This window comes from Hyalella azteca, unplaced genomic scaffold, assembly GCF_000764305.2.
Source record: "Hyalella azteca isolate HAZT.00-mixed unplaced genomic scaffold, Hazt_2.0.2 contig7332, whole genome shotgun sequence".
In the NCBI taxonomy this organism is placed as follows: domain Eukaryota; kingdom Metazoa; phylum Arthropoda; class Malacostraca; order Amphipoda; family Hyalellidae; genus Hyalella; species Hyalella azteca.
Genome location: NW_025937460.1, coordinates 1 through 27,571, shown reverse-complemented (window position 1 = coordinate 27,571; position 27,571 = coordinate 1). Strand labels below are relative to the sequence as shown.

The 27,571-nt window shown below is 39.2% G+C and overlaps 3 protein-coding genes across 3 annotated transcripts; all 3 read right to left on the bottom strand.

Moving 5' to 3' along the window:
- Nucleotides 1–1,716: 1,716 nt before the first annotated feature.
- Nucleotides 1,717–27,183, bottom strand: LOC108670732. The gene is made up of 5 exons (XM_018158224.2): nucleotides 26,969–27,183; nucleotides 25,084–25,217; nucleotides 3,142–3,307; nucleotides 2,786–2,944; nucleotides 1,717–2,201 (listed from the first exon to the last, which is right to left on the bottom strand). Exons 1-5 carry the CDS (start codon nucleotides 27,160–27,162, stop codon nucleotides 2,057–2,059), a joined length of 798 nt encoding a protein of 265 aa, XP_018013713.1. The 5' UTR covers nucleotides 27,163–27,183; the 3' UTR covers nucleotides 1,717–2,056.
- LOC108670735 lies at nucleotides 3,536–4,185 on the bottom strand. The gene is made up of 2 exons (XM_018158226.1): nucleotides 3,983–4,185; nucleotides 3,536–3,765 (listed from the first exon to the last, which is right to left on the bottom strand). Exons 1-2 carry the CDS (start codon nucleotides 4,162–4,164, stop codon nucleotides 3,552–3,554), a joined length of 396 nt encoding a protein of 131 aa, XP_018013715.1. The 5' UTR covers nucleotides 4,165–4,185; the 3' UTR covers nucleotides 3,536–3,551.
- On the bottom strand, nucleotides 20,115–24,782 carry LOC108670733. Its single transcript, XM_018158225.1, has 5 exons — nucleotides 24,586–24,782; nucleotides 24,029–24,162; nucleotides 23,518–23,683; nucleotides 23,126–23,284; nucleotides 20,115–21,742 (listed from the first exon to the last, which is right to left on the bottom strand). The coding sequence occupies exons 1-5, from the start codon at nucleotides 24,759–24,761 to the stop codon at nucleotides 21,610–21,612; spliced, it is 768 nt and encodes a 255-aa protein (XP_018013714.1). The 5' UTR covers nucleotides 24,762–24,782; the 3' UTR covers nucleotides 20,115–21,609.
- Nucleotides 27,184–27,571: the final 388 nt, after the last annotated feature.

Sequence of the window (27,571 nt, the reverse complement as noted above, 5' to 3'; positions counted from 1 at the left end):
AAGTTACGTTCCCTGAGAGCTTCCCTCAGTAGTTTATCCTTTCTGTAGCCAATGCAACGCCTCCATCTTTCCGTTCTGTAATTCCTCAAATTTCTATACTTTAATCTCGCTCGTCAAGCACAGCTCCGAAATGTTGAGAATAATCGTGGCGCGCTTAGAGGAAATGAGCATTCTATCTCGTCATGCAAGCTTAGCCTGAAACGCTTCCCACATTGTTTCTAGTCAGGTGCTTTTGTAGCTGAAGGTTCCACCTATGAACTCGCTTAATGTAAGTTGCATTAAATTTTTCGACTTCTTCCTTGGCAACTTAAGCACGTAGAGCGCAGTTTAATTCAACACACCAACTAACAACCCAAACAACTCTCGTATCTCAGCACATTAGTCGAACAATAATCATCATGATGGAGTTTGTACACAACCAACTGAAGGTTCCTTTGATGGTACATATGAACTGCAGCTCTAGATGGAGGCATCACAACTAACATTCAGGAGTAAAACTACTTATCGATTCCGTCATGGAGATTTTATTAGAAGATATCAGAAAAAATTCATATTAAATCTTAAATTCATGCATTTAAACTGACATGAATTACAAATAACATTTTATACTGCAAGGCGCAGTAATAAACGAACTTATCCCGATGTCTTAACAAAGAATAAGAAATGAATTAAAAACAGCATTTTATACTGCAAGGCAACAATAAATCTTCACTAGAGCCTTCATAAGGCTTAGACTAGGCCTAGGGGAATGTAAGTCAACTACTTACTCGTCCTTAGGAGACAATTTGACTTTCATACATCATATTTAAAGTAGAAACAGTTTCGTCGGATATAGTTTGGTCTATAGGAGCACGGGTGGCTGAGGGCCAGGTATATACATGTATAGTTTGGTCTATAAGAGCACGGTATATACACGTATTTGATGAAGGTGTTTCTATACATAGAGCACGGGTGGCTTAGGGCCCGGTATATCCATGAGCAATGAGGGGATGGAGGCAGCTGTTATCAGGAGGGGTCTTGGGGTCGGGGAAGCGTGATTTCACTTCAAATTAAATAACTTCACATGCATGAATAAAATCAACAATCGTCTCTTAAGCTCATTTGCTCTCGCCACACCAGAGTTCCCACGTAGGAATGCACTTGATTTTGATTATAACCAACTCCAGGTTAAGGTTTTAACCAATTCCATGTCCGGAATGAGGCACCCAAACACTATCTTGAGCTCGAGGCTTTAATCTAAATCATGTCAAGTGTATTTTCCACAAGTCTGTGACGCTGTGCTGCTGTTGTCACAATGCATTACTTACAATTCAAGGGAAAGTATTGGGCGAAATTATGTGCTTTCGCCGTGTCATGCTAATTTAGAGTAACGAAGGTTGAACGAAGACGATGTCAAATGAGCTAAAATAAAAAGACATCACTCAATCACGAGGGTAATACCATCGTCAGAGCCATACGGTGTTGAAGAAAATACATGAATATTGGATAACAAATAGGATACAATTGAATAAGTCCGGGCAAAAAATTGGGGTTCAAAGCGGGGTTTCCGGCTTCGAAATTTTGGAGTTTTTGTTCACTTTTTATTGGTTTTTTTCTTCCTTGAACTTTTTTTTTGGCGGGTGTTTTTTCATTTGCCGGGTTTTACCATTCACCGGTTTTTTTTTTTTTTTGGTAGTTTCAAATTTTTGGGCTGAACCTTAACTTCCTTATTGCCAAAAAAATGTGCAAAAATTAAGAAGAACTAGATTATGATAATCGTTGGCGAATCCTAAGGATCAAAATAAAAAAATTCTCAGTGTAAGTGCACTTAATATACATTACATTTTGGGCAGGGCACACCGGCACAGTCGCCTTCCTCACAAGCCCTCCCTCCCAGGTCGGCTCCGCTTATTCGCTCATCTTCAGTCAATATCAACATTTTCATCATAAACTTAGGAGCAAAATACAACAGATGCCGCAGCTCTGGTGCTGTGACGGAAAATATGCGACACTATCTGCGTCAGATGAGAGACTAGTCTGCCGCGACTTTAAAACTCGTCTTAAGCAGACATTACTTTCATCCTATGCTCATTTCGTCCAGTGACTCCAGTTCTGCATCTTCCAGTTCTTCATCCTCCAGTTCTTCATCCTCCAGACCTGAATCAATCTGCAGTAGTAGGTCTTCTGGACTCATCTGGTCGCCGATGTATAGTTCGAAACCCCTGTGGGAATAGAGCAGTGTTTTAGCCACGGCCACACTACAGTCACTGGCACAAATAATAACTGCAACAACAGTCACTGGCACAAAATAATAACTGCAACAACAGTCACTGGCACAAAACAATAACAGCCACAACAGTCACTGGCACAAAATAATAACTGCAACAACAGTCACTGGCACAAAATAATAACTGCAACAACAGTCACTGGCACCAAATAATAACTGCAAAAACAGTCACTGGCACAAAATAATAACTGCTACAACAGTCACTGGCACAAAATAATAACTGCAACAGTCACTGGCACAAAATAATAACTGCAACAACAGTCACTGGCACAAATAACAGCCACAACTGTCACTGGCACAAATAACAGCCACAACTGTCACTGGCACAAATAACAGCCACAACAGTCACTGGCACAAATAACAGTCACTGGCACAAAATAACAGGAACACCAATCACTGGCACAAAATAACAGCCACAACAGTCACTGGCACAAAACAATAACAGCCACAACAGTCACTGGCACAAAACAATAACTGCCACAACAGTCACTGGTTGTTCAAGTGCCCCCGTCTACTCACTTATAATATTCATTAAACGATACTGCAGCGCGCGTGAGGCTCGCGACGTGCGCTTCCCAGTAATCACTCGTCCTGATTCCTCCATCCTGCAGCCTCTGCAGGAGATCTCGCAGGTCATCTGTACTCAGTTCCCTCCAAGCTAGAAACAGCACCGAGAACCTGCACAGATAAAGTTCAGCGTCATCACCATCACCTTACAACACATCAACGAATAACATACATTAAAATATTAATGAGTAATTTACAAAATGAACTTGGTCTCAATTTTAGAAAAAAATCTCGAGTTCTCAAAATCTCACTCATTAACATATTATCATCAAGATGCCACTTTCCCGGTGCTGCGGGGAGTTACAAACCTCTTATCTTGGGGGGCCATGAAAATGATGGCGTTGGCCAAGTCCTGCGCGTTGCAGTCATCATACGCGTCAATGTCCAGACTTGGCGGGCGGGTGTAGGAGCTATCTATCTCTATCTTCATTTGGAAGTTGATGTCATCGGTCGCAGGTTTGAGAATTAATCCCCCTGCGTTAAATAAACTGTGATTAAAGTGTAGGCATATAACACAATTATCTGTTACTAAGAATCCACAGTAACCCTTCACCATTCATTGCGTATTTGCACGAAATCATAGCGAGTAAATATAGGGTAAGAGCTCGGCATGAGCACTGGAGGCGAGGACATTAAAGGCGAGATTATTATACAACAAGAACATGTGTGCTGATGTATGGTGTGGTGCAGTAGATGTGGTGTGTGTTGGTGTTTGTTTTCATGTTAAGAACTTGACTCCCTCAGGCAAAGAGGCAGCTATACCTCCAGCATTCCCTGAGATTGCTGGGCTACACTCACAGGAGAACATAGTTGTCTCCGTTGGCATTCCGTTCATAAGCCATTTGATATCGCGTTGAGAGCGACGAGCCATCTCGGCAAGGGCGGCCGCCCCACTTTGCCCCACTTCCCCACCGAAGTCGCTCAGCGTCACACTGTCCAAGAGGAAAATAATCACAAGTCAAACTAATTTGATTCAGTCAGTTTAGATGGATGGATAATGTGAGTAAATAATGCATGTTAATGCTAATCAAACTTATGAACAATAATGAAAAGTGACACTCAAATATAGTACGCCTACAAAATGCAGGAAAAATACACCACGATATATCATAAGCAATTAATATATTATTGCACCGGAAAGGTTCTCACCTGCTCTTGGGCAGCTGCTGGAGCAGGCGGTCACAGAAGGAGCCAGGCTCACAGTCAAGAGAGTTGGTAAGATCAAGCTCCGCACTTCCCGCTTTCTCCAGGAACTCCACCCACTGGGCCTCCTTCTGAGCGAAGGTCTCCATGTTCACCTCCAGAAGCTGAGGCTTAGCATGATGAAGCATCGCAATCACTGCCGCTACGTGGTGATCTGCGACAGTCAGAGGGGGAGAATTAATTTGATACATTATAATATAATATAACCCATAATAACAACATTTAATATGACACCTAATGTAACGCATAATAATAACGTCTAATATGATACATAATGTAAAACATAATAATAACATCTAATAGTCTAATCTAATCTAATAGGGCACATAATTATCACATTCAACAGAGTGCACGTCACTCACCATATTCAACAGAGTGTACGTCACTCACCACATTCAACAGTCAACATGTGTGCTGATGTGTGGTGTGGTGCAGTAGACGTAGCAACATGTGTGCTGATGTGTGGTGTGGTGCAGTAGACGTGGCAACATGTGTGTTGGTGTTTGTTTTCATGTAAAGCACTTGACTCCCTCAGGCAAAGAGGCAGCTATACCTCCTGCATTCCCTGACATTGCTGGGTTACACTCACAGCGGCCCATAGTTGTCTCCGTTGGCATTGCGTACATATCCAAATTGATGTCGAGTTGAGAGCGCCTGGTCATCGCGGCAAGGGCGGCCGCCCCACTTTGCCCCAAGAGCCCATAGAACTTTCTCAGCCTCACACTGCCCACCCGGAAAATAATCACAAGTCAAACTGAATTTGCTTATGAATGATTATGATATGATATTATGATGATTCTGAATGATTATGATATATGATATGAATATGAATCAGTCGGTTTAAATGCATGGACATCTGAGCAAATAATGCATGCTATTGCTAATCAAACTTATGAAGAATAATGAAAAATTACTCAAATAAAATAAACCTACCAAATGCATATATCGGGAAAAATACATCACGATATAGGTATTATATCATGAGAAATACATTATTGTACCTGAAAAGTTCTCACCTGCTCTCGGGCAGATGCCGGAGGAGATCGCCACAGAGGGAGACAGGCTCACTCACGTTCCTAACATCAAGCTCCGCACTTCCAGCTTTCTCCAAGAACTCCGCCCACTGGGCCTCCTTCTGAGCGAAGACGGGCATGTCCACCACCAGAAGCTGAGGCTTAGCGTGATGAAGCATCGCAATCACTGCCGCTACGTGGTGATCTGCGAGATAATAATAAAATGTAACGCATAATAATAACATCTAATTCTAATATGACACCTAATGTAACACATAATAATAACATCACTCGTTGGAGAGTGTCACTCACCACATTCAACAGAGTGCACATCACTCACCACATTCAACAGAGTGTACGTCACTCACCACATTCAACAGAGTGTACGTCACTCACCACATTCAACAGAATGTACGTCACTCACCGTTTACAACTCCCCACGTCTCATCCTCCACCATCATGGCGAGCTTGGCCACCGTCCCCGCGTGGTCAGGACGGCAGCGACCGACGCAGTCCATCACATCTTTGGCTCTGGTGACGCCGGCGCCATACAGCGCCTGCTTCAGCTCCGGCCACCGCCGCTGCAAGACGCTGGTGCTGATGATCTGCACCACGTACAGCAGCACCTCCAGCAAGCTGGTGGAGGCGTTCAAGCAGATGTTTTATGAGGTGCGTAGCGATAAAACTACCAGCGGGGCACGAAAGCGACGCAGGTTTTCCTGTCTGTCCTCAACTATCTCTTGCTCCATAGCATTGCTGCTCACTACTCAAGGCTAATACCTTTGTGTTGCTCACTTTCCTATGCCTGCTAACTTCGTGATAAAATAAGAACTGAACAAAGTTAAAATTGTAATTCAAGTTGTCCCTATTTCGAGATATGTCAAGATCTCACGTAATGATGTGGCTGAACTGAAAATTTAGCAGCTGCTATGAATGATGCCCAGTCACTGAACTGAGATAAGAAGCTGGCTCCGAGCTAGAAAAGAAATTACGTAATGCTATGCCAAATTCAGATCATGAATGATTGTACAATCGCTATAGAACTTGCTAATGTTGTTTAAAATTTCATCCCTAATTCATACAGATGAGAGCAAATACCACAGAACGAAACCAGAAATAATTGAGTCCGCAAGCAGCAGTTCAGTGAACAACGCAATCAAGACTCACGGGCGGAGGTCTTGTGTTCCCTGCAAATGACGTCCTGGAGAAATGTCCCCAAGCAATGAAAAGAGACGCCTCATTGCTTGCGGAAGAAACCTTGCCGGCACTCCTGAGGGGCGCTGGTTGTGATCTCCGTCCCTGCAGCACAGGCGACATCAGTCATCATTGCTGGTACACAACTGAACATTGTACACAACTGAACATTGTACACAACTGAACATTGTACACAACTGAACATTGTACACAACTTAACATTGTACACAACTGAACATTGTACACAACTGAACATTGTACACAACTTAACATTGTACACATCATCACACTCGCTGCATAAGATTTATTACACAGGATGTCTCCAGCCAAGAAAAATCTACGCACAAGATATACCCGTCGTACATATAATGTCTTCTATGTATTACTTTATCAACAATAATCACAAGAAAACTACCTGCTTTTTAAAACACAAACAAGTTCGCTTTTTCCAATACAAAATTTTTTAGAAGAAGAATGAAAACGTGGGCTACTGAAGGGAACCTAAGATTATTCATTCAAGCAAATGTATCATAAATGTATATAGTTGTCCATTCACATTTCATCTCAATCTTTCTATTGACCATTTATCTATGATTCTATTACAACAATTATATTATATTCATCTGTTGCATCAAGCTTGCAGACATTTAATTACACAAGATCATTTACGGTGCACGGCAACTGATAGCCAGCTTGCTATTGGGTTACAATTCCACTGCCGCAATAAACCTACAAATGTGTTAAATTTCATTACAAAAAGATGACAAAAGTTGATGGGCATGCGATTTCCACAAGACAAGAATTACCTTAGGTTGGGAACTCCTAAAATATTCAGAAGAGTTTTTTCAGTGCATTCCAATTGCCTATTTACGTAGAATGCGGCCACAAATTCCTGGATTGACTTATGAGGGAACATATACATCTTTCTTCCAGACAACGATTCCTTCACTCTCAGCACAACGTCAAGGATTACACTAGCTTCCACTTCACAGGCATCATCGTGTGACTTGATTTGCTCACGGCATAGACGTTGCAAGTCCGTGAATTCATCCGGAGTGAAGGTGACTTGGTTGCGGGTGAGGAACTTCAATGCCCACTTGCCAGTGATCAAGAACAGGTCGTCGATTAGAACTTCTTCCTCACTGACATGGATATTGCTGAGCTTTACTCTCACAAGGGTCTTAAGTAGCTCAAATATGTCTCTTGTCACGTCATTGAAGCTTCTCCATTTGTCAATTTTTTCACGAGCTTTCAAAAAAATCGAACAGAAGTACAGCAACAAAATGGGCTCAGTGAATTTTGTTTGTAACTCCCTGTTAAGCTCAGAAAATTTATCTCTCATTGCCTTTGCGGTTTCAGGCTCGATATGCAAACAACGTCCATATCTCTTGATGAACTCCAATTGCTCCTTCAGGTCAGACAGAGGCATGATCTTGTACTCGGTGAAAATGGCGTCTTTTTTTCTGAGAAAATCTTGTAGTTTTTCTGAAGCCTGAGGACGGCTGGTGATCAGAATGCGGGATTCTGAAAGCCAGGTTTTTTCCAAGAGTTCACGCAGAACTTTCATCGATTCTTTGTTGCGCTCGTCGAATCCATCGATGAGAAACAGCACAGGGAGCTGCTGGAGAGCTTCCATAACTCGAGTTTTGTCCTTACGTTTATCAAACAAGCCAGGAAAATGATCCATGATGACTTTATGCAAACTTTTCTTAGTTCTGTCCTGGCACTCGTAGTGGATGAGGACAAGAAATCCCTTTAGAAAATCCGGGACGTCGGAGACGGAAAAGAGTAAGGCTATGTTCTTGAGCAGAGTTGTTTTGCCAGCCCCTGCAACGCCCGAAACAATTACAACTCTATCGTCCTTGTCTAATATTTCAGTGTAAGGAAGCGTTCCCGTATTTTGTTCTTGTGAAGTCACTTTAGGTGAGTGAAAAACATCTGACCTCTTAACCCGGCCAACCTTGAATAGCAGATCTTCTGTATGGTATTTCTGAAAACGATCGTTTGAGAGCTTCTTTGCTTCTTTGAGTATACGATAGGTCACATAAGCCAGGCTGTCTTCACCAAGCTTAGAGCACTCATCTATATCCTTTCGCAGCGCATCTTTCATGTCTTCTGTTTCACGAGCAGAGAGGCCATAAAACCTGCTTCCTTCCTCAATCAGCTCGATCAATTTAGCTGTGATCTCAGGAACCTTTGTAGGATCTTTCAGCAACCAAATTTTATGGAAGAATTCATTTCTGATATCCTTGACAGCCTTCACTTTACTTAGAAAAGCAGTTGAGTCCCTCCCATCATTTCTAATACTCCGGATGATATTAAACAATTTGTCTAATGCCGTCATGTCAAATCCGTCAGGGGACTTTTTGGTCTCAAACTCGTCACGCAAGAAACCGCATATTTTTTTCCAATCATTCCTCGTAAAGGGCTGACCTCGAAGTTTTTCCAGGTAGGTCTTGTAGGTATCATTGGGATCTTTATCCCAGCACTCCAATTCCAGAAATTTGATTATGATCTTGGGGGCCAGCTCCAAAGCAATCACTACTAATGTGCAAATTGTTCTTATTACATCAAATTTTGAGGTAGCCGCGGCTCCTGCTCCAGACGCCGGAGCTCCTGCTCCAGACGCCGGTGGTCCTGCTCCAGACGCCGGAGCTCCTGCTCCAGACGCCGGTGGTCCTGCAGCAGACGCCGGAGCTCCTGCTCCAGACGCCGGAGGTCCTGCTCCAGACGCCTGAGGTCCTGCTCCAGATGCTGGAGCTCCTGCAGCAGACGCCGGAGCTCCTGCTCCAGACGCCGGAGGTCCTGCTCCAGACGCCTGAGGTCCTGCTCCAGATGCTGGAGCTCCTGCTCCAGACGCCGGAGCTCCTGCTCCAGACGCCGGAGGTCCTGCAGCAGACGCCGGAGCTCCTGCTCCAGACGCAGGAGGTCCTGCTCCAGACGCAGGAGGTCCTCCTCCAGACGCCGGAGCTCCTGCTCCAGACGCTGGAGGACCTGCTCCAGACGCCATCTTGCAGCTCCGGCCCCTGCGCATGAAATACAATTTATGAAATAAGCAACGTACTGAACAGTACTTAATTACTACGGATAATCCTTGGTTTAATTCTAATGTGATAATTTCAAAATATAATCGCATGAAAATACAAGTATCAACACACATACCCAACAATGTTCATCCTTTTGTCTGAATGAAATGTAGACCCTTTCACATCAGCCATTAACCTCTCAAGACAAGCAGGCAGCTTGATGCTCACACAATAGCTTTACTTTGAAATTTTTTGGAACTTTTATAATAATAATATTCTTATATTTATATAAAAGAACTGATATTGCAACAATATCTAACATCTAGAAGAAAATAACTATATTATTTTAGTAACATTATTTAAGAATGATCTTTGGTGTTACTGAGCACTATCAAAGTTCTGCTGATACTTATCAAATCATCTAAATCAATCTTTTTGAAAAAATCTGATGATGTATATGCACATCCTTCTATCACAATTTGTATATTTACCTTTGCTAATCATTAAAAAAAACACTGAGTCTACATGAATAAATGCCATTCAAACTCTAGTCATTCATAAAATATGCTGTGACTTAAATAGAGATAGTTTATGGGTAGTATCAAGTTTGAGAATGACCATTAGCATCATAACCTGTATGGAAACTTGAGAAAATAACGCAGCAAACAACGAACCCTTCAATGTTTACACTCGCACTGAACCAGTCGTGAAGTTGCTACACTCGTCCAAACACCACTCACTATAACAAACACCACTCACTATAACAAACACCACTCACTATAACAAACACCACTCACTATAACAAACACCACTCACCCCAACAAACACCACTCACCCCAACAAACACCACTCATCAATTCTACAGTATCTTGCATTAAATTTTGAATAATCTTGAGCATATTAATTTTCATCAAAGATACATATATATAATTAAACAATATATTAGAAGTAGAATAATACTTAATGAATAATAAGATCAAATCTACAGCAGATAAAGCCTCTCACCTAAAAGCTCCTGTGACAGATGATCGCTGCAGAACAAATCCTTTGGACTTGTACAAGATTATTTATATTTTTTTATGTTTATATTTCTTCAATAGCTTCCTAACAAAATTGACACAAAACAACAAAACTGAAATATTGAGAACCAATTAACTATTGTGTCCATGCAAGAATCTTTATATTGTTTATTTAAATTGTCCAAAAATTAAAAATATTTCTATAGGAAATATTCAAAATTCAATAAAACAACATGAATCAAAGGAATAACTAAATTCATTACGAAGAGAAAACCTAAATGAACAAATGCAAATCATTAACATTTCCTTTACCTTTAAATTCTTGGTCAAATTGATTTGAATGATTCACGTGAGCATCTAAACCAATCCTTGTTTGGTATTTAGGTTGATTAACAAGGGCACTAATTGGAAGATTCATTTAACAAAGAAGCTACTAGTTTAATATCATTAAGAAAATTATTCATGAATCCTTCACTTCCAAATCATTGAGGAAATATTAGTAGTAATAAGTTATAAGCAAAATATACATCAAATTTTGAATTCCATATCAATTTTATTAAGCCTCATGATTCCACAGAAATAATTAGATTCCAAACCCAATAGGTTGTCACCAGTTTTTTCATTTTTATTTTAAGCTAGGAGCTTATAGCATATGTGATGATCAGCCACACATGAACATGGTAGGTAATTTAGACCACACTTGATTTATAAAATTAAGCAAGGTCCCAGACACAGATCATTCTGAAAACTGGCCACAAGCCACTCATAAATGACACAAACACCCTTGCTTTTGGTCAATTTCACCCATTTGTATGACCTTCATCTGAATTCTTTTATAAAAATATCAGAAACAGCACATTTATGCCCATGATTTTCAGAATTTGCCACTCTAATGATCACTGTCACATTTGGGATAAGCATAGCCAAATAGGTGTTAGGTTTGATTAACTTCAGCAGAGTTGAACCATCAAGTTCACTTCTTCTGACTCAGGGCATTTAATGGATCATTTAAACTCTTTGGCATTCAAGTTGGGATTAAAATTTTCCTACGCGTTTCTGAAATCTTGCAGCACCAATATAACAAATTTTCAATATATTTGGAGTCTTGCAGCCAGATTGTACACTTTTATAACAATTAGATAGGAGGTAATATATCTAGAGAGAATCTTGCATTTCTGAAAATGGCAAGAAAGCTCTAGTTGTGGCCCTGAAGGTAGATATTTTCCACGCTAAAGCACCATTCTCCAAAATTGTGAAGAAGCCACCAGAGAATAAGACAAAATCATCCATCCTCGCTGCCTGCTGACGCTGCTGTCAATTACTCTTGCTTTATTACTTTCATGAATAATAAGAAAATAGCACATTTTTACCCACAATTATTCAAAATTTCTTGTAGAATGAGTTCCTTACTTATAATTTCAAGTGAATTCTGCCCAATATATATTCAAGATGGGTACAAGCATTATTGAAGCATAATCATCACTTCATTAGAATAATAAAAGACCAAAATTTGCTCAGTAATCAGTATAAACTGAACTATACAAACCATCATGCTTAATTAAATATTGCTTATTTGAATCATGCATGGTGGCAAACAAGATTTTTTTACCCTCCTCATTATTATGAGGATTTTCCACTCTTTAGTGGCTGTATTCCCCAGTCCAGTATATACTAATCCCATAGGACAGTGAACAAAATTTTAAACTAGATCAGCCAATTTGACATATTCAAGTCTCAATTTGGAATATTCATGGATAAATATTACTACCAGCAGTGCCACTCGGACTCTGCCAAGCCAGTTGAGTTTAAATTTATCTTCATGCAGGAACAAACACGAGACTATATTTATTAGGAGTAGATATCAAACTTTGGCTCACAATAATTCACCGGTTACTTTAGAGAACGCAATTAACACCAGGGCTTTAGTCGTGAACGCAACTGCTTTCTCCAGCTACCGCCGCAGTCTGTACGGGACTTACAGTAATAACAGTAACGGGAGAATTATGTGATAATGCACACATAATGTTCTCGCGAATTTTTTTTTTTTTATAATTGATTTGTAGGCTTCGGGTATGCCGGTAGCACACCTCCCAGCCTGAGCACAACTGGGGTTTTGGACACTTCACTTCACTTCTAGATCTCTTCACTTTCTAGCACCTCCACCAGCCAGTGCGGCAGTGAATTGTGAAAAGAAAAGGTACAATTAGGCCTGTCTCTTATACACATCTAGATGTGTATAAGAGACAGGTGACAGAGAGCGCATAAAAATATAACTCAGTACTCACTGCAGTGAGTGACAGAGAGCGCATAAAAATATAACTCAGTACTCACTGCAGTGAGTGACAGAGAGCGCATAAAAATATAACTCAGTACTCACTGCAGTGAGTGACAGAGGGCGCATTTTCTCGTCGACGAAAACTTGAGGTCACGGACGGACGGACGGACGGACATGGCGAGCACAATAGTGTATTTGTTCCATAAATTAGCAAATGCGCTAAAAATTGTTTTCATTCTTTATGGATAAATATCATGAAAGGTTTGCCATAAAACTAACATAAAATATTAAATTCTATTGCAAAGTAGATATGTCAGCATTTTTTAAGCAATAATATAAGAAAATACACAAATAAAATTAAATGAAACATTACCGAATGAAATGTTTAAAAAAAATTAAATGCAACATCTTCCCTGCCATTATTGAAGGCCGTTAAATTCGAAAAATATTATGTAAATTTAGACATGTATTAAAACAATTATTGCTAGTTTCTGTGCAGTTAAGAAGCGGGCGCTGTTACCCCACGTATACAGGATACTTAAGTGGCAGTATTATTTAAGGGGTTATTGGGGCGCGTATCTAGGGTACATATCGTGTATCGACAATACCCGAAATTTTATTATTTCGGGGAGAATATTTTACTATAACGTGATATTTCAGAAAAAATATGTGATTCAGCATGACGGGACTCGGGATAACGAGATTCCTTATCACGGTTTCGCGGGATGTTTGGATTCAGAAAGATATTACTTACGAAGACGGCATATAAGCGTCTTCGAAAGTATATGCGTAGAGATTTTTATATTCTGGATCTCAAAGAATCATCCATCATGTGCAATAAAATTTCGGAATTTTGTTTTACAATTTCAGACCATTTTCAGGACAATGTATGGACAACGTTTGGACAAGTTCGTCATATTGTCCAATTTATACGAGTATATTGAAAAAATGTTTAAAGTGCCCGAAAAAGTCAAAGTTATAGAAATTGTTTACGAAATTTAAGTGAATGGTAGGCTTCAGAAAATAGTGGTTCCGAAAACGAATTTCGCTATTTTGTTTATTTTTTCTTTTCGAATTATGGCACTTTTAGTCCAGGAAAAATAGGGTTTGACCCGGAACAAATTGCAAAAGAAATGATTTTTTCATCAATGCTCCAGAAGGGCAATAGAAACAACATACTAAAAATCCTCTAAAATGTGAGTAGTGGAAGGGTGTCAAATTTAAGATTTAAAAAAAAATGGCCGCCGAATGGCAATATAAGCCCAATAACACATTTTAAAAATATGACCGACAGTTATTTTTGTGACTGTATGTATGTTTTCATGTAGGTGGTATTCACTAATAATAACTAAAATTCATCCAAGGTGGTAGCAATCTAGTATTTGCAAAAACAGCCACACATAAAGTGAAAAATTGTGATTATATAGGCGTGTGGAATAATGCCTATGATATATACAGGCATTCACCTGGAGTGTGTGTGTGATGCAGGGTGAGTGTGTGTGTCTATATCGTAAATGGTGTGTTAATTGTAGTAAGAGGGCAGCATTGCCTAGACCCTCTGGTGTAAGTTTTTAGAACATGACCAGCAAGGAAGGGTGGCCCAGTAGTTACAGTTCAGAGTCGTCTGGATTGGCGCAGAGAGGTGCTGGTTCGATCCCAGCTCTGTGCGCCAGTTTCTGGTGTTGTGCAGGGTGCAGGTTGTTGTGTCCAGTTGTGCGGGGTGCGGTAGTGCAGGTTGTTGTGTCCAGTTGTGCAGGGTGCGGTGGTGCAGGTTGTTGTGTCCAGTTGTGCGGTGGTGCACTGTGTTGTGTCCACAACACAACATTGCATTGTCCAGCCAAGTGCAAGAGTGGCTGGGCAACAGAATGAAACCGGAAGAGTGGGGATGGGAAATATGAAATGGACAATGCATGCCTGTTCCCACAGATCGAGAAGTTGCCCCACCTGAGCTACTAGAAATGGTAAGATGCAATTGTTTAACAGATTGTTCAACAAGGAGGTGTGCCTGTCGGAAACAGGATATGGAATGTTCACCAGCATGTGGCCAGTACCATGGTGTGTGCAGTAATACAAGTCAAGTATTTGGCAGTGATTCTAACTCTTCCGATGAGTGACCTCAAGACAGTAATGGTGGTGGTATAAGGGCGAATATGATACATAGGAGTGTTCAGCAGCATGTAGCCAATGCTGATACTCCTGATGGGTGACATCATTCTATTTTGATATATTGTATAGAATAATCACAGTTGAGTAACATGGGGCAGCGGCCTTTCAGTCAACACCAATGAGCCAAAAGTTGATGAATTTAATGGTGTTGGCTGAAATCACGATTAAGTACGAATTATGTGCACATAATATCTGGATTATGGACGAAGCTGGAACGAAGTTTTTTCTGATCAACTAAATATATTTTTCTAGTCAAGGATACATTTTTTTCATGTCGAGAATGAATTTTTTATCGCAAGGATCTATTTTTCCAGTCAAGGATATATCCTTGACTATATCCCTATATTTCCAGTCATTGACATTTTTATGTCAATGAAATATTTTTCTTCACGTCAGTGATGGATTTTTTAAGCCAAGAGTATATTTTTTCAAGTTAAGGATATGATTTTTTAAGTTGTTAATAAATGAATGAATGTCATATTTTTCATTACATTTTTCTTATTTTTAACTGTAAAGTGTTGTCTTATCATTTTTAAACGAAAAATATGCAATTGTGGTATAGGGACAAAGGGTAGGCGCCTTGCTCCAAGCCCATGGGCCCATTGCCCCAGGGGTGGGGCAATGGGCCCATTTTGACACTTTTTATAATATAGTGTTTCATTTTTTACTTTTTTAAACTAAATTTTTGATGAAGTTTTAATTGATACGAGGTGGTTCTTTGTTATGTTTAAAGGTACAACTAATGAGGAATGTATGATGTGAATAAGACGCCTATAGAATTATTCAATTTTAATTGAAACACTATTTTATAAAAAGTGTCAAAATGGGCCCATTGCCCCACCACTGGGTCAATGGGCCCATGGGCTTGGAGCAAGGCGCCTACCCTTTGTCCCTATACCACAATTGCATATTTTTCGTTTAAAAATGATGAAACAACACTTTACAGTTAAAAATAAGAAAAATGTAATGAAAAATATGACATTCATTCATTTATTAACAACTTAAAAAATCATATCCTTAACTTGAAAAAATAAACTCTTGGCATAAAAAATCTATTACTGACGTGAAGAAAAATATTTCATTGACATAATAATGTGTATATCCTTGACTGGAAAAATATATCCTTGCGATAAAAAATTCATCCTCGACATGAAAAAAATGTATCCTTGACTAGAAAAATATATTTAGTTGATCAGAAAAAAACTTCGTTCCAGCTTCGTCCCTAATCCAGATATTATGTGCAGATAATTCGTACTTAATCGTGATTTCAGCCAACACCATAAAAACTCATCAACTTTTGACTCATTGGTGTTGACTAAAATCAACTGTTGGCAAGGCAAGAGTAAAAAATTCGATAAGGGGTGAAATACGCATAACTAGAAACTAGAACCTGTTGCCTAGAGGCAGCAAATCAAAAAATCATGCAATATGAAGTGTAATTTGTAATTCAAAAAGCTAGTCATAGTTTTGGAAAGGTCATTGAGACAAATCTAATGATGTATAACACAAGACTTCACCATGGGCGTTTTGCCCCGTGACACGCGTGGGCCCGTTACCCCACTAGATATCATTTCAATTTATATCGTGTCATCATTTTATTTTATAAGCTAATAGTCTAAACTTGAACTCAAAATTATTCCTGTAAATATTACTTTCAAAATATAATTCACAGTTATTTCAGAATCTTCATCTACAGTAATCGAAAACAGTTTTATTTAGCAGCAAAAAATTTTATCTGGGCTAACCTAATAACGCAAACACTTAGCAAAACGTAAATCCGTACACTTCATCCCAGTGGAACTGTCGACCGGCGGTAGAGAACACGGACTAATATCTGCCATACTTAGCGAGAAACCCGCTATGGGCCCATGACCCGCAGTGGTGCGTTTGCCCCATGTTACCCTACTATGGACAGTTAAACTTTACGTTAATAAAACCTACTAGTTCTATAGCTTAAGCGTCATAACTGAATTTTTTGTAATTCTAACTTCTTAATTATCACAGTAATAAATTCTCACTTTTATTATACGTCCAAAATAAATAAATAAAATTGTGCAAGCTGAAATAAAAAAGGGTTTTTCTATCCCATTCATCATTCATATGTCTGATATTTTATCTTTTTGTCTACACAGCTGACGTTCTCTTATTTCATCTTAGAAATAGTTTTCCAAAGCTGACCATCATAATTAATGATTTTCTGAGCATAATGACTTTTTCCCTACTTATTTTACATCAGACAAATACATTTGTGCCAAATTTTATCAGTAGAAGAAAAAAAAATAAAAACTGAGAATTCATCGGACTTTAAAAAGCATAAAATTATCGATAAAATGGTGTTTTTATCGCAAAATATTGCAATATTTCTTAGTTTATATAATTTAGCTCATAATATAGATATAAATTGATTTATTAGCCTAAAAAAATTGGTTTTTGGCAGCAAAACTGTTCCAGTCTACTAATTCAAACCGCCGCATATCAGCATATAGATTACTTAGGCGGCCATTTTGAAAATCACTAATTTGAAGCCTTTCCACCAATTATATTTTAGAGGATTTTTTATATGTCTTTTCTGAGGCCTTGCTGCATGTTATGGTGATGGAGAAAATTCTTTTGCGATTAGTTCTAGGTTGACCCCTTTTTTTCACTAGGTTTCCTGGACTATTTGTACATGGGGGTAACAACTGGTAAATGGGACCACCTTGGTCCCGGAAAAACTTCTACATTTACCAACCGCTCTTTCTGAAATGTCACCCTCGTACGTAAAAGGTAAAAAATTTGCTCGTATGGATTTTTCGAATAAATAAAAGAAAACGTGAAATTACTAGAAAAGGGCTAAGAATGGTGTACTCTAAAAAAGTTGATAACTTTTGCAAATCACACGCTACAATATCGAGACACATTTCATTCGATATGTAACAAAATTATCTAGCGGCTCTAGAGCCCCAATTTTCGATTATGGTCATCGTTTTTTTTTATGCGCGTTTTCGATTTTTCACTTTTCTCAGTCCCCCACCCCAACTCCCCCCATATATAAGTCAAACCATAGACAAATAAAAAAAACTGGCTCCTAGAGTCGCTATAGGTATGGTCTTTACGAATATCTTTCATTGCTGTAGCTTAAATACTGTAGGAGTTATAAAGATTTTAATATGTTTTTTAGATATTAAATTGTTCAGGGGAGCCAAATAAAGTAAAATTTATTGAAAAAATAAGAATATGCCAAAAAAAATTCTTGATATTATAGCCCAAGCTTCATCATTGCCAATTACTTGCATTTAGGGTATACCAGCGCGCGTCTTAAGACTTATCTTGTCCAGTTTAACGTAAATAATAAGCTATTAATGGGACTTTATAGATATATGTTATAATTATTTATTTATTATATTTTATTACTTTTTATTATATTTATAGATGTATAAAATATTGATTTTATATAAGTTCAAAACTGCATTACGCACAAATTATTGCATGCACATCCCTGATATTTGCTTTTTTGAACGCTCATCGTTTGTAGCTTTCAAAGGAGTGAAAACACTTTGCAATTATAGCAAATTACGATCTATGAATACCATTTTAAAATGAAAATTTGTAAATATTGTTATTAAATGCTCATTGTATAAAATTTCAAAACTGCATAACGCAAAAATTATTGCGTGTACATCCGTGGTAGTAGCTTTGTTGAACACGTCTTGTTTGTAGCTTTCAAGCGAGTGCAAACACTTTGCAATTAAATAGAGTAATGATCTATAAATGCAGATTTAATTCAAAGAAATCTTTGTACATATTGTTAAAAAAAGTTCTTTTTATATATTTTTGAAATTGTTTTACGCAAAAACTAGAGCACGCTCATACATGCGGTTTGTTGCGTTAGACGCGCCTTTTCACCAGCTACGAAATGATCCAAGAAAACGGAAAAGTCAAAATTTTTTATTTTTACGAATGTCATTTTTAATTTTTGAGAAAAAAATCTGTACTAATTTTCACCGCAGCGTATCAATAATAACTACTTACATTTTGAAATTCAAGCAAATCCGTTCGGTATTGAAGGACTTATGAGTGGTTCAGTTGCGCGAGTCCGCAGGCGGGTCCGGAGAAGTGTCGATTCAGTCTATCAGGGAGGCTGTTCCACATGTCGGTGACTCGAAGCGAGAAGAAATGTTGTTGCGTGAATGTGTTACAACGCAGTTTTTTAGTTTATAGCCGTGGCCCTTGGTGCTGGATCTTGTTTCAAATCTTACGACTCCTTTTGGCACCTTGTATAAACCGTGGGTTTACTTAAAGAAAAAAGCAATAATAAAATTGGAATGACCAAACCATAATAATATAACACAAATGGTCATCCAGGGCTTAAGAGGTTCCATTGCTATTATAAATATAAACTATACAATGCAATAATTGACAAATAGCAATAACAAACCAAATGAATTTCTCCTTCCCCTTGTTTTCATCTCACTCTTAACACAAACTTTCACACCTCTCTAGCCTCTCCTTTAATGTCGCTTCCACCTGGCTTGGTCTCCCTTTTTCCTTCCTACTAACAAATGAATATGTGATGCGTGGCTGATGGCCGTTGCAAAGACCTGACCCTGAAATGTCTTTTTTTTTTCTCAGAGTCACCACGCCCCAAATCCAAGCTTAGCCTGAAACGCTTCCGACATTGATTTTATTCAGGATCTTTTTATTGCTGAAAGTTACAACTAACTATGAACTCGCTAATGCAATATTTTATGAATTCGCTACAATTTTCAGGTACTTCTGATCCTATCCTTCAAATTTTCCATCAATTTGTCCTCAGAGAGAGCAGGACAACGTATGACCAAGGAACGCTCTTATACTTATTGTATTTCTTTACGAATATCTAAGTTACAGCAAATGTTACGTAGAGCGCCGGTAGACAGACGTAGAAGACGGTATTATTTTGAGGGGAGGCAATCCTATACCAGCTGTGAGCAGCGCAGGCCGCAAATTCTTATAGTTCCTCCTCGGCAAGTTCCAACACGCAGAGAGCAGTTTAATTCAACACACCTGAGGCAATCCTATACCAGCTGTGAGCAGCGCAGACCGCAAATTCTTATAGTTCCTCCTCGGCAAGTTCCAACACGCAGAGAGCAGTTTAATTCAACACACCCAACACGCAGAGCGCAGTTTAATTCAACACACCCAACACGCAGAGCGCAGTTTAATTCATCACACCCAAGTAGTATTCAGTTAATTCAACACACCAACTAATAACCCAAACAGCTCTCAAATCTCAGCACATTAGTCGAACAATAATCATCATGATGGAGTTTGTACACAACCAACTGAAGGTTCCTTTGATGGTACATATGAACTGCAGCTCTAGATGGAGGCATCACAACTAACATTCAGGAGTAAAACTACTTGGAGATTCCGTCATGATGATTTTATTAGAAGATATGTGTATAAAAATTGATATAAAGTCTTAAATTTAAGCATTTAAAGTTTAACATGTATTAAAAACAACATTTTATACTGCAAGGCACAGTTATAAACGAACTTATTCCGATGTCTTAACAAAGAAGTAGGCACTCCAGGCAACAATAAATCTTCACTAGAGCCTTCATAAGGCTTAGACTAGGGAATGCGATGCAAGTCTTCTACTTACTCGTCCTTAAGTAAGTAGACACGGTATATACATGCATAGTTTGGTCTATAGGAGCACGGGTGGCTTTAGACACGGTATATCCATGGGCAATAAGGGGATGGGGGGCAGCTGTTATCAGGAAGGGTCTTGGGGTCGGGGAATCGTGCTTTCACTTCAAATTAAATACCTTCACATGCATGAATAAAATAAACAATCGTCTCTAAAACTCGTTTGTTCTCGCCACACCGGAGTAATCCCACGACGAAATGCACTTGACTTTGATTATAACCAATTCCATGTCCGGAATGATGCACCTAAATTTTATCTAAAGCTCAAGGTTTTAATCTTAATCATGTTGAGTAAATTTTTCCACCAAGTCTGTGACGCTGTCCTGCTGTTGCCACAATGCATTACTTAACAAATTCAAGGGGAAATATTGGGCGAAATAACGTACTTCCGCCGAGTCATGCTAATTCAGGGTAACGCGGTTGAACGAACACGATGTCAAATGAGCTAAAATAAAAGGACATCACTTGATCACGTGGGTAACACCGTCATCAGAGCCGTACGGTGTTGAAGAAAATACATAAATAAACGATAACAAATAGAATACAATTGAATAAGTCAGGGCCAAAGATCGAGATCAAAATAGCGATTCCAGCGTACAAAATGTCGAATTTTTCGTCAACTTCATATGAATGTTTTACTTACTGATTTTTTTTTATCTCAATTGCATGGGTGTAACTTATTCAACAGGTATTTTATCTTTGTGACTAGTTCAAAATCTCTAGATGAAACATAAACTCACTAATGACAAAAATTGTACTAAAATTAAGAGGAACCAGATATTCGTTGGCGCATCCTAAAGTTCGAAATAAAAGAAAATAGTTCTCATCATAAGTGCACATAATATAAATTACAATTTGGGCAGGACACAGTCGCCTTCCTCACAAGCCCCTCACTCACAGGTTGGCTCTGCATTAATATTAGGTACGGTAGATATTCATCTTCAGTCAATATCAACATTTTCATCATAAACTTGAGAGAGCAAAATACAACAGATGCCGCAGCTCCGAAATTATGTGACACTATCTGAATCACACGAAAAAATATGTCTGCGGCAACATTAAATGTCGTCTATGTCGACATTAAATGCTGGCACAAGTTAGAAATGATCAATGACCTCTGCATATTGTGTGGTGATCTAATATCATCTAAACTGACTTTCATCGACTTAATTCAATAGTTCCGATAATTCAGAACTCTGCAGCCACGTTAAAAGTTGTCTCGCCTGGAGAGGAAATGCCTTCTTTCGATCATTGCCTTCAGTGCATCCGGTGCTGCACTCTGCACTGCTAGTTCTCTGGGACTCATCTGGTCGCCGATGACTAGTAGAAGAAATAGATACCTGTGGGAATGGGACAGTGTTATTGCCAGCCCTGCAGTGTTATTGCCAGCCCTGCAGTGTTATTGCCAGCCCTGCAGTGTTATTGCCAGCTTCCAGACGCTGGAGCTCCTGCTCCAGATGCTGGAAGTCCTGCTCCAGACGCTGGAGCTCCTGCTCCAGACGCTGGAAGTCCTGCTCCAGACGCTGAAGCTCCTGCAGCAGACGCCGGAGGTCCTGCTCCAGAGGCCGGAGGACCTGCTCCAGACGCCATCTTGCAGCTCCGACCCCTGCAAATGAAATACAATTTATGATATATGCAACATACTGAACAGTTATTATTTACATTGGATAACTCTTGCGTTAATTATTATGCAATTATTTCAACTTAAAATCACGTGAAAAAATACAATGAACATTCATATCAACAATGTTCACTCTTGCTTGAAAGAAATGTAGAACCTTTCACATCAGCCGTTAACCTCTCAAGACAGGCAGGCAGCTTGATGCTCACACCATAGCTTTGCATTGAAACTTTTTGGAACTTTTGTAATAATAATATTCAAATTATTATACAACATAACTGATATTGCAACGATATCTAACATCTAAAAGAAAATAAATATATGATTTTACTAACATTGTCAAAGAATAATCTTCAGTGTTACTGAGCACGAACAATGTTTCACGAAAACTTATCAAATAATATAAATAAATCTGCTTTAGAACAAACATAATGTATGCACACACCAGTTGCCTTTGGTGTAGATCTTATCCCTGTCCTTCTATCACAGTTAAGATGTTTCATTACTAGTCATTAATAAAATATGATGTGACTTGAATAGAGATAGTTTATGGGTTGTATTATGTTTGTGAATGACCATTAGCATCATAACCTTTATGGAAACTTGATAAGATAACGCAGTAAACAACGAACCCTTCAATGTACCCCTCGCACTGAAACCAGTCTTGAAGTCACAACACTCTGTTAATAGCACACGCTCGCAAGATGCTCACCCTATCATGGTTCACGCTAGACTGCTGTCCTCAACTGCCTTGCCGCCAACTTGCGTCACGTTACAGCCAGCCTACGCCACGTAGGCTACCGGCGTTCCCCGAACCAATCAGAGCGCAGCACAAAGCCATCTCACGACCAAACTAGCGTGACGTCACAACCACTCGGCAACACTAGCAGACCAATCAGATATTAACACACTCGTCCAAACACCACTCACCCCAACAAACACCACTCACTATAACAAACACCACTCACCCCAACAAACACCACTCACCCCTGTCTCTTATACACATCTAGATGTGTATAAGAGACAGAGCCACAACAGTCACTGGCACAAAACAATAACAGCCACAACAGTCACTGGTTGTTCAGTGCCGCCGTCTACTCACCTGCCAAACTTTACAGCGTGCGTGAGGCTCGCACCGCGCGCTTCCTCCAAGTCACTCGTCCTGATGTCTTCATCCTGCAGCCTCTGCAGGAGATCTCGCAGCTCCTCATCACTCAGCTTCTCATTACACAGATGGAACTCTAGCGACAGGCTCGAGAACCTGGACAGATAAAGTTCAGCGTCATCACCGTCAGCTCACAACACATTAATGAAGAACATTCAACATTAAAATATAAATGTATTAATGAGTAATTTACAAAATAAACTAGGTAATATATATAAATTTTAGAAAAAACACAACATCTCTAGTTCTCAGCAAGATCTCACACTCATTAAAATATGCTCATCAAGATTTCACTTTCCCGGTGCTGTGGGGATGAGGGGATAACAAACCTCTTATCTTGGGGGGTCAGGGAAATGATGGCGTCGGCCAAGTCCCGCGGGTTGCATGGCTCTCCCGCAATAATGTCCAGACGTGGCGGGCGGGTGTGAGAGCCACCAGGCAGCTGCCTCGTGTGGGAGGCGTGGTCAGAGCTCGCAGGATAGAGATCTAATCTCCCTGAGCATATAATAAACTGTGATTAAAATATAGGCAAATAACACAATTATCTGCTGCATATAACACAATTATCTATTTCTAAGAATTCATAGTAACTCTTCACCATTCATTGCGTGTTTTGCAATGAATGGCAACATGTGTGCTGATGNGTGCAGTAGACGTGGCAACATGTATGCTGATGTGTGGTGTGGTGCAGTAGACGTGGCAACATGTGTGCAGATGTGTGGTGTGGTGCAGTAGATGTGGTGCTATGTGGTGTTTGTTTTCATGTTAAGCACTTGACTCCCTCAGGCAAAGAGGCAGCTATACCTCCAGCATTCCCTGAGACTGCTGGGCTACACTCACAGTTGCCCTCAGTTGTCTCCGTTGGCATTGCGGTCACACGCAAACGGATGTCGAGTTGAGAGCGACGAGCCATCGCGGCAAGGGCGGCCGCCCCACTTAGCCCCACTGGCCCACTGAACTGGCTCAGCCTCACGCTGTCCACCAGGAAAATAATCACAAGTTAAACTACATTTGCTTATGAATGATTATTTTATGAATGATTATGATCTGATATTATGATGATTATGAATGATAATGATATATGATATTATGATTTATGAATGCTTATTTCATTCAGTTTGACTGAATGACTAATATGGTTTGACTGATATGGTTCAGTTTCAGTTTGATTATTTCATTCAGTTTTTATTTAGTTTGACCTATCCATCTGAATTTCATTCAGATTAATAATATGAGCAAATAATGCATGCTATTGCTAATCAAACTTGTGAAGAATAATGATAATGAATAATGAAAATTACTCAAATAAAATAAACCTACCAAATGCATATATCAGGAAAATACATTACGATATATTATACGTAAGAAATGTATCATTGCACCTGAAAGGTTCTCACCTGCTCCCGGGCAGATGCCGGAGGAGGTCGTCACAGAGGGAGCCGGAGTCACACAGGTTCAAAAGCACAAGCTCTGCGCTTCCCGCTTTCTCCAGGAACTCCACCCACTGGGCCTTCTTCTGAGCGAAGACCTCCATGACCACCCACAGGCGCCATGGCACAGCGTGATGAAGCATCGCAATCACTGCCGCTACGTGGTGATCTGCGAGATAATAATAAAATGTAACGCATAATATTAACATCTAATGAAACACCTAATGTAACACATAATAATAACATCACTCATTAGAGTGTACGTCACTCACGACATTCAACAGAGTGCACGTCCCTCATGTGTGGTGCAGTAGACGTGGCAACATGTGTGCTGATGTGTGGTGTGGTGCAGTAGACGTGGCAACATGTGTGTTGGTGTTTGTTTTCATGTTAAGAACTTGACTCCCTCAGGCAAAGAGGCAGCTATACCTCCAGCATTCCCTGAGATTGCTTGGCTACACTCACAGTTGGCTTTAGTTGTCTCCGTTGGCATTCCATCGATATTCAAACGGATGTCGCGTTGAGAGCGACGAGCCATCGCGGCAAGGGCGGTCGCCCCACTTTGCCTCACGTACCCGTGGAACCCGTTCAGCCTCACTCTGTCCACCAGGCAGGGTTGGCGATTTTTTTGATTTTTTTTTTTAAAAATCAAAAAAATCAAAAATCAATGATTTTTTTATTTTTTCATGATTTTTTTTATTTATTTGATTTTTTTGATTTTTTCAACTTTTTTGTCTTTTTGGTGTGTTATTTTTTATGTTGCAATTAGCCTATCAACAAAAACAGTATATAGATCATAGTGGATGGCTAAAAAGGGCACTTATTGCCTTCAATAATGGCCAACAGGCCAAGGTGGTGTTTACCACTTAGGGATTTTTGGGTAAACAAGAAATTAAATATTTTAATTAGAATACTCGTATTAGGGTGGTAAATCTTTCTAATTGCCTAAAAGGTCAATACAATCTCAACCTCTCAATATACAGGATGGGGGAGAACCGATTGAGCAGTTTTGAGGTAAAATAAGAGTAATGGAGGTACATAAAGAGGAAAGTTTATTTTCCTAGAAGTTAGCATAACATACCATTTAGAATACTTATTTTTTGACAACAATATCTGGAAGATGGGGGGCTATTAGCTGCAACACACTGTTGGAGTCGTTTTTGGAGGAGGGAGTAACCATAACAGTGAATTTCAATCGCTATGCTGCAATGTTGCAAAATTTCTTGCAGCCCATGATGGAAAACATTGTTGAAAATGAAGCATTGGGAGATGTGTGGTTGCAGCAGGATGGGGCTACAGCTCACACAGCCCAAATGTCACTCAATGTTTTGAAACGCATGTTCCCAGACTCTGAGGGGTGATTTACAGTGGCCTGCGAGGTCACTTGATTTGAGCATTTGCGATTTCTTTCTTTGGGGACATCTAAAAGAGAAGTTCAGAAGTTGCCCTCACACCCTACCACAGCTAAAGGAACGGATTATTGCAGCAGAGGTTATGGCCATACCTTGCCATATGTGTGAACATGCTGTAGGAAACTTCCGAGAACGACTCCAACAGTGTGATGCAGCTAACAAACCCCATTTTCCTGATATTGTTTGCAAAACATGAGTATTTTAAATAGTATGTTATGCTAATCTTGAGGAAAATAAACTTTCTTCTTTATGTACCTCCATTACTCTTTTATTTCGCCCCAAAACTGTTCAATCAGTTCTGCCCCACCCTGTATAAGCTAGCTAACACATTCAAATTGTATATTGTAATCAATATATAACAAATAGTCAAATAGTTAAAGACTACTTATAGCCTTATAAGAATTAGCTAAGCTGCTAGTTACGTACAATGTATTGCACACTTGATGCCTCTGTACCAAAAACATTCAATTTATTGGAACCTAATACACACTAAAGGCAACGAGTTTATATACAATTTGTCATTTATAGTACATTTATACTAAACCATAAATAACAATACCTAAACCATGAATAACTATTAAAGACTGCCACTCAATAAATTTAAATATATGAAAAAATCAAAAAAATCAAAAAAATCGAAAAAATCAAAAAAAATCATTTTTTATAAAAAATCAAGTGATTTAATCACATGATTTAATAATTTTGATTTAATCATTGCCAACCCTGCCACCAGGAAAATAATCACAAGTCGAACTGAATTTCATTCAGTCAGTTTAAATGAATGGATAAAGTGAGCAAATAATGTATGTTATTGCTAATCAAACTTATGAAGAATAATGAAAAAATACTCAAATAATATACGCCTACAAAATGCATATATCAGAAAAATGCATCACGATATCACGAGAAATATATTATTGCACCTGAAAGGTTCTCACCTGCTCTCGGGCAGATACTGGAGGAGGTCGTCGCAGAGGTAGACGGGGTCAAAAGGGTTGCCATGCTCATTCAAGTTACTAAGCGTAAGCTCTGCACTTCCCGTTACCTTCAAGAACTCCACCCACTGGGCCTCCTTCTGAGCGAAGACGGGCATGTCCACCCACAGAAGCTGAGGCTTAGCATGATGAAGCATCGCAATCACTGCCTCTACGTGGTGATCTGTGACAGTCGGCAGGGGTGAGTTAATTTGATACATGGTAATAAAATGTTATATTTTATGAAATATATTTATAATATAATATATAATATAATATTATTAATATAACATGTAATATACATAAAATATTACATAATAATAAAATAATAATTTCGTTCGGCTTTTTGAAAAAACAATAAGAAAATTGTTAATAAAAAGTACGCTCTGGTCTTCAATCAAACCTGTATAAATAATAAAATTTACTGCATAATAATAACATCTAATATGGCACCTAAAGTAACACATAATAATAACATCTAATAGTCTAATCTACTATGGCACATAATTATAATATTCAACAGAGTGTACGTCACTCACCACATTCAACAGAGTGCACGTCACTCAC